The sequence below is a fragment of the Cariama cristata genome, unplaced genomic scaffold, assembly GCF_000690535.1.
Source record: "Cariama cristata isolate BGI_N322 unplaced genomic scaffold, ASM69053v1 scaffold5902, whole genome shotgun sequence".
In the NCBI taxonomy this organism is placed as follows: Eukaryota; Metazoa; Chordata; class Aves; order Cariamiformes; family Cariamidae; genus Cariama; species Cariama cristata.
This window is the reverse complement of record NW_009604308.1, coordinates 63573-72012: the sequence shown is the minus strand read 5'-3', so window position 1 is coordinate 72012 and position 8440 is coordinate 63573. Positions and strand designations below refer to the sequence as shown.

The 8440-nt window shown below is 48.6% G+C and overlaps 1 protein-coding gene across 1 annotated transcript; it reads left to right on the top strand.

The window, feature by feature from the left end:
• Positions 1 to 847: 847 nt before the first annotated feature.
• CALML4 (calmodulin-like 4) lies at positions 848 to 5742 on the top strand (the record flags this gene model as incomplete). The annotated part of the gene is made up of 3 exons (XM_009695529.1): positions 848 to 988; positions 1868 to 2056; positions 5645 to 5742. Coding segments are annotated over 3 exons (428 nt in total), but the record flags the coding sequence as incomplete, so codon positions are not given.
• Positions 5743 to 8440: the final 2698 nt, after the last annotated feature.

Genomic DNA, 8440 nt, shown 5'->3' with positions numbered 1-8440 from the left:
CACCCACCAGGCACCCACGGGGCCCTGGCACCCTGCACTCACACCTGCAATAAGCTCTAGGAACAGAGAGGATGAGGAGGGGGACGGAGGGGGATGGCACCAAAACAGGTTGATTTTTATTTCCCTGGCTGCTCTGCAGACAGGACCATCCCTGCGCAGCACAACTTCCCCGCCAGCGCCGAGGGTGAGGAGGAGCAGAGTGGGAAGGGAGGATGAGAGCGAGCAGCCTTATCTAGGTCAGCTGCAACCCTTCTTTATTTATTTGTGAACTGGGAAGCCGGCGTTCGAGGGGGAAGGGGAGAGGGCGAGCAGGCAGGCGAGGACGGCGGGGAGAAGCGACAGGGGGGGGAGAAGCCGCAGGGGCCGCGGGGGGGGCGGGGGGGGGTCAGCACTCAGACTGCCCAATGCGACATTATCGGTTATTTCATCTTTTATTAAAACCCAGCCGGTGGCAGGCCGAGGCAAGTGCCCGACCCTGCACAGACCATGGCAGGGGCCAAACCAGCATCCTCCATCACCATCCTCCCATCCTCTCCTACCCCTCCACGAAGGCAAAGTATTTTTTAACAGTAGTCTACATATTTGGAAGCCTGACTCCACTTTCAGACTTGCTTCATTAGGTTGAAGGACCCCAATTAGCTCAGCCTGGATTTTAATTGCCCCTGGCACTTTACCCAGGGTCCTTCCCCACTGTCCATCATCTTCCTTGAAAGGAGACACCCGACGCGGACACAATATCCCGGCTGGAACCCTACCAACACCGCCCGACCAGGCAACGGGAGAAGAAACGTCACTGGTAGATCAATGTAATCTTACATGGCATAACAGAGTTTTGGTTTTTAATTAGAGTTCAAGGAATGTTTTTCCCTGTACGACAAGAAACAAAAAGGCAAGATAAAAGCCTCCGACCTGCTGGCAGTGATGCGGTGCTTGGGAGCCAGCCCGACGCCAGGAGAGGTGCAGAGACACCTGCACTTGCACAAGATCGGTAAGCAAAGAGCAGCCGCAGCGCAGGAATAAAAACACACTGGGTTACGGTTGGAGAAATTCAACTTGTCTGTGGTCGGGAGACTCCACGCAAAGACGAGGAGGCTGCCTGGAGCCCAGGAGATAATCATTCACTCTCAGGTGAAACAGCCCAGGCAATGCAACATAAACCAAGAGCCGTCACCAAAACCCAGTCTGATGGGTTGGATGGTGAAGAGAGTCAATCCAGCACACAGACTAAAATAGAAAAGAAAAGCTTTAAGAGTAGTGGGAGGTATACATTATTGATTATGGATTTTGAGGCTGGGAAACTGTCCAGTCTAACTGGCAGAGGGAGAAGAGCACAGAAAGACATTCATCTGCAGGTATGCATAAATAAATTCAAAGCACAGCACAAAGACCAAAGAAGAATCATGAGATAAAGCGGGCTGGATTAAAAATTCTGGATCAAAGGTTTGAGAGCACAGGTTGGATTAAAAATTCTGATCGAAGGTTTGAGAGCACAAGCCTAGCGAAGCTGTAAATGGTTTTTTGGGCCCGGAGATGGCCCCAGCAGTGGTTCACCCTGGTCCAGACCAGAGTCAGGCAAAAGGGAAAAGGTGCCCCAGGAAGGGGAACTGGGGGGAAGAGGAGGGGGATGCTTAGGTCTGGACCCAGACTACAAAACTGAGCCATTCCTACAGAATCTGCTCTTATTTCTCCAGACAGAAACACAGAGTTGGCCCCAGCAGTGGTTCACCCTGGTCCAGACCAGAGTCAGGCAAAAGGGAAAAGGTGCCCCAGGAAGGGGAACTGGGGGGAAGAGGAGGGGGATGCTTAGGTCTGGACCCAGACTACAAAACTGAGCCCATTCCTACAGAATCTGCTCTTATTTTTCCAGACAGAAACGCAGAGTTGGATTTCTCCACTTTCCTGAATATAATGTACAGGCAAATGAAGCAAGAGGAACCCGAGAGGGAAATCCTCACGGCCTTGTCCATGATAGACAGGCAGAAGAGAGGCGTTGTCACCGTTTCGGAGCTGAGAGCCAAACTCACAAGACTAGGAGAAAAGCTTTCTGAGGAAGAAGGTATTTTGCAACTCAAAGATGTATCAAATGTTCCCCCATCTTCTTATTTCTTTCCTCTTTTTCCACTGGAATCAAATCTGGGATCCGGTAGTGCTTCCAGCTGGGAAGCCAGGAAGGACCTGTGCCAGCAGGAGATGGGGCTGGTGCCCCCTTGGTGGGGGGAGAAGGGACATCCCCCCCATCGCACCCATGACGTGCAGGGCACCGGGGCATCGCGCCTCGCCAACGTCTCCCCAGGTCCACCCCACCGGCACCGGTCCCTTTCCTGCCACGGCCATATGATGAGCTTGTACCTTCGTTTAAAACACTTTGCCCCTGCAAACCAGAGCCCGTTAGCGACGGCAGCTCCCTGCAGCTAATTAGACTCACATGATGGCGAAGCCTCCTCGCTGTCGTCAGCCTTCACCCCCACCACCATCGCTAAGCCGAGATTCTGTGCCTTGCAGAAGGTGTAAGCCAGCTGCCCATTAACCGAGAGACTTTTTCCCTTTCTCGAGTTGTTTCCTGAATGTTGATTTTTTTTTTTTTTTTACCCCGAGATGCTTCGCGGTATTTACAAAGCCAGCATCTGTCCCACGAAGGGCCCTAGCAGAGCATCCGTCCATCCGTCCCCGCCGCCGCAGGGATGCTGGAAGGAGCAGGCAGGGCACTTGCAGTTTCCCAAGGGCGCTGCTGCCATGAGCTCTGTGGCCAGAACAATTTGGATGAGAGAGGGGGACTTTGTAATTACAATTCTTAACAAAAAAGAAAAAAACCTGTCCTGTTTGTCAGAAGTTTGCCTCCAAGGGGCACAACAGGAGGGAATTTCCAGGAAGCTGAAAATGATGAAGACCTTTCAGACAGCCGATTTTGCCCTAGGCATTTCATGTACATATATGAACTCTGGAGATGGGTGCCCCACTTTTCCAGCTTTCAGAGGCTGGGGGAGAGGGGGCAGGCCCCTGGGAAGGCAGGGCAGAGCTCCGCACACCCCCCTGCCCTGGGGACGGGGTGTCCTGGCCCCTCCTTGCCCCAAACCACATCACCTTTGGCTGCTTCTGCAGCTCTGGCAGAGCTCTCGCCCCTCCGACCCCGCTGCAGGAGCGGGTCCTGGAGATTTCCCATGGCTCACTCTCTGCCCAAGAGAGCATTAGGAACACCCATCACCGGTTTGATACAGCCAAGGAATGAGTTTGACCAGAGTTACGGGGTCTGTGCAGACCCCATCAGGCTCCCTGAGGGTACAAGAACTGTCCTTTCTAACGTTAAAGTAGAATTTCGATTTAATCGGAGCAAGGCTGGTCAGTCCGGTCCATCACCAGCTTCAGGAGTGAAACACCAGGCATTTCTTCAGAGTGTTTTCTCCAATTGTTTAACTGGAATAATAGTTTGAGCAGCTATTTACATCTGAAAACACTCCCAGAGCTATTACGAGAGCTGACAGAGAGCGAAGACATGGAGACACTAACCCTAATTAAAGGCATCCTAGCAAGAACCGCTGTTACACAAAGAAGATTCGGGAGGTGCAGGGGGATGTCCCATCACTTTGGCTGCGCATCTACTCACAACTTGTACCGAGGCACTGTAGACCCTAACGTAGGAAGCGATGCTTTTTCTCAACAAGAAATTCCCCCTTTGCCTTGACACACTGAACTCCAGCTTGCTAAGCTGCTATAAATATTTGATACCAGAACAGACTCAATTTCAGCAGCATCTGCGATTGTTCAGGAACTACTGGCACGTACCTTCATTTACAGGGGCTCCGGAAAAGCCTTCACTTCATTTTAATGTAACATACTTTCACCAAGTGAGAACGGACACATTTTTCTTCTGTGTTATTTTTTAAATGTTCCAGAAAGAATTAATTATATTTTGAATTTACGTCCTTAGAAACATTTGATTACCATCAGGGTATTCTTTCTGAAAGGACGACTAGATCTCTTGGAAAGAAAGTTGTTACTGACCCGACAGTAAGAGCAGCTCTCGCAATAGCCCCTCATTTACCCCAAGTTGCAACCAATTCCCCCGGCAGCAGCTTCCACGGGGGCTGTGCTTACCCCAATATACCCCAATATACCCCGACACCTGTCTGCAAGCAGAGGGGAAAACAGGGGCTCATCCAGCACCCGCATGAACAGCAGAGAGAGGGGAAACCGGTTCCACTGCTCACAGAGACCTCCCACAACTATTTACAGTAAAACAGCTTTTTTTCCCCTCTAAACCTGTCCCGTCCCCCCCACCTTCCCCCTGGATTTCATAACTGGCAACTGCAAAGCCATTATTCTCTGCTCCAGCCTCAGTACTCCAGGTCCTACTTAAAGAACCACAGCCTGTCCAGCCTCAGCACCCACCCCGGTGAGCTCAGCCCACCCAAAACCGCACAACGGCCCCCACCGACCCACCTGCACCTATTTCAGAAGGGGAGAGCGCTCCAGCCCACACCCCATCAGATTACTCGTAATTAGCACATCACCACGTACGATCCCTCTGTTTCAATGGTCTATCAATAGACTCCAACACATACAAGGTCTCCCGCTAATGAACTATCAAATGATAAACACAAGTCCACAACCCAACCGCTTCCCCTCCGACAGACCCCCTGCCCGCCATCCACCCGTGATCCTGTTCACACGTCGCTGGCCCAAAGCAAAACGAGGACGCGCTTGTGAAACTGCACACATGCCCCTCAACATTATTAGCAAGCACAAACCTTCTCCAGACTGTATTAGATACCTTATCGAAGGAAACTGCTGCCCAAAGCATCATCAAATAAAAGCTGCTGGGATTCTCTGATGTTTGTTTCAGTGCCCATCCACTGTAAGTTATGAGTAAAGTAAACGAGGATGGAATTCGCCTCCTCTCCTGCCATCCGAAGGAAGACGGCATCCAATTCCCAGTAGCAGCTTGATTCAGCAATATTTAACGTTACTTTTCTATGTGTCATTTCTTCCGTGCTTCTATTTTATTGGTATTATTTGACAGGAAAAATACCTTTTAATGGTTTAGCCTGTACAGAAGAGAGCATTCTAAGTTAGCGAACTGCCGTCACTGCCAAGGCATCACAAGGCTGGAATGAAAAGCATCCCTACCGCCAGGTGCCAACCGCACGGTTACCACTTCTTTACAAGTATTTTCAGCGAGAGCCTTAGAGCCCCAGCTGAGAAGGCATTCTTTGCTTTCAAACACTAAAGGCCCGCCAATATTAACAAGCATCACACAAAGCTACTTAAAGTTGGGCACAATCTGCGTGAGCACTTCGTTTTGTCAAAACTGAATAAGGAGAGGTTTGTTATTCAAGCCAAATACGCCACTCCTACCAAGAGCAATTAAAAGCCGATTTAGATTAAATTTGTGAATGTTTTCCATATGGAACTGAAAGATAGACATCGTTGCTCATATAAGTTAGACACGGAAATCAAAAATCAAAGTGCTAACTGATGCTAGTTTAAAACTAGAATCTGGATGGCACCTCCAACTGATCTCAGAAGTTGTTACTTCCAACAAAAATGATCTGAAAGCCCAAATCCTGCATTGCTTTTCTTTTGAAGATCACAACATCCCTAATATATTTCACTTAAACTTACATTTTTCTTTTAACCTTTCTTTCAGTTGATGACCTGCTAAAAGAAGCCAAAGTTGGACCAAATGGAACAATAAAATACGAAGAATTTGTCCGCACCATTTGTCCTCCTAGAGCCGACTACTAAAATTCGAAACGAGATTTGATGAGAGCAGGACCTGAAAGTTTTCTGACTTCAATTTTTCTTAGTTAATACTTGGGACTCGGGAATCATCATTTGCCTTTAAAAATCTGTATTTTGCCTTCATGATAGTGCTTACACTTACACAGGTTTCCACCTCATTTCTGGAGAAACGTTGTGAGAAAATGTGAGCTCTCTGTTATTTAAATAAACTGAATGTTACATTCCCTTGTGTAACATGTGTCATGCTTAAAAAAACCCCAACTCTTATTTTAAAAATGCATTTAAGTCTCCAGATTGTGGCATAAACGCTAACTTGTAGTTAAGGTCTCACGGTGACTGCATTCCAAGAAGTCAGCATCACCCATACCCATTTGCCGCTCCCACACACCCAAGCCCAGACACGGTTCTTTGCGTATAAACAGATTCCCTGGGAACTTCGACCACGTCACGATGGCGGTAAATTTAGCGTAACCATGCACAGCTCCCGGGTATTCCCTGGATCCATGGTACGAACCCAAGCAGATGTTCCCCTGTCATGAAGATACTGAGTTAACAGCCCGGCTTGCGGGGTGGCCATGTCCCTGTTGACCACCCAGAGCGACAGCAGAGAAGCAGCCGGCATCCCTCCAACTCCCCCGGTCAGCGATGCTCACCGGCTGCGGAGGACGACTCCCAGTCTCCAAGCAGAGGAACGGTCTATGATCGCCATCTCATTCCTCTTCATCTTTTGCTCCTCCAACATACAAGGTCTCTGTATTGCTGCACTTCTGTCACATTATTTATTAAGGTGCGGTATCTTCCGATGTCAAGTCTCTGTGCCGTTAAGCTGCCCCTGCATTTTGAGGCAACACACTGAAAAATGCTGTGCTTGGTAAGTATCTGTCACCAAGTTCTGGGCTGGCTGCCCAGAGCATACTCCTACAGACAGCCTGGCAGGGAAAAACAGGGGTCATGAAAATTCAGCTTCTCTACAAGAGGAAAAAACCTACCCCATCTCTCTTGACTTAAGACTGATTAAAACCGCTTTGACTCAGAGCAGTTATTACTGATCTTCTTCCACCTATATCTTGGCAGCCTCATTTAAGGTCCACGGACCGGTGTATGAAATTAGGGACAACAAACAGCAGTTTCTCTCTGGAGTCAATCAGAAATGTGCACAGAGATCATCTCTGCACAGTCACAGCACGAGCAGCAACCTGCCAAATGGGCTGGGAGGGCACACGGTCCTGCGGGTCTGCCCCCGAGAGCCCCTTCTCTTCCCCTCCTTCCACCCCTGCCTCTCCTTCCTTTGTTTCATTCTGAATCTTTATCACTGAAGCCACCAACTCACTCTTTGCTCTATCTGTGAAATAAACAGTAATTAAACCGTGACAGCCATAGCAGACACATTTATCCCTTACGGAGGCATCCAGCACAGCCTGAGCACCGCAGACTAAGGCTACCACCAAGACCATCACACATAGCTGTAACACAGAATCAACCAGGACTGTATCTACCACAAACTTGTTAGAAACTGAAAAAAAAGCCAACGTATGAGGAAATCTTAACCCCTCCAAATCAGTAACTGTGTCTCTATAGGGTTAAGGTAGAGACTATTCTCACGGAGTATTACATGGGGGGCACAAAAGATTAAATGACATGCTCAACGCTATGCAAGAAATGGAAGTGGATCCCAATGTACCTTGCAGTCCGGTATTTAAGACAAATGGCAGTTTTGTGTTCAATGTCCCTCGATTCGGAGCCAAGCTGCAGAGCCTGTGGTTCTCACAAGACGGCAGTCCTGGACTAACTCAGACTTGGATCCTGCCATGCCAAGATGCGAACCAGAGGTCCTCTGAACAGCAAAGGATCGTGCTTCAAGGGGAAATAAACTCTGCTCGATGTAAAACTGACATACCTTGTCCTGCCTACTGCATCCCTCAATTCTTGTATTAGCTCTTCCTCTCTACAGATAGAAAACAAACCAGAAAAACCTTGTTTCTCTGAAAATTAGAGTTACGAGCAGCTCAGCCCTCAGACAAGACTCCAGAAAAACAGCGTACAGTGAAATAGAGAGAAGATTCACTAGAAAATGTTCACAGTTAACCTCAATGTTTGGATAAAAAACCCACCTACTTTGACGGCGAGCCTTTCCGCACCGGTGCCTTTTGGAGGTCTGCCCGCAGCACGGAGTTCGGGGTCTGCCCACCGGAGCCCTTCCAGACCTTCGCTACAGAAGCACCAGTAACGAAGGCAACCAAAAACCTCGGTTGCTTTGAGCGTAATTAGCTTATGAAACCAGGAGTTCATTTAGAAGCATTTGTTTCCAATATGCATCAATAGCCAAATTACAAATGATCCAATACACAGCTTAATTCTTCCCTATTGACCAGAACAGTTGATTAACAAATCCTTTCAGCTGCAGACAACATAAAAGCTTGTATGTCACGGGGATTGATGAGCTCAAAATCACTTTGGATCACTCCAGAATGCACCTGTACCCTAACAGGCAGTTACCTCCCGCTCCGGGTGGGTAAACATTACCCAAATAAAAAGGAACCGGACTTCACACACACCCACAAAACAAAGCAGCATTGTTACAGCTTGGAGAGACAAGTGTGAGACACTCCACGCCACAAAACATTTCCAAGCAAAGCATTCCTGTTCAAAAGGGACCTTTGCAACTCTGAGTTCACAGAAAACACCCTCCTCCCTCCCCCCC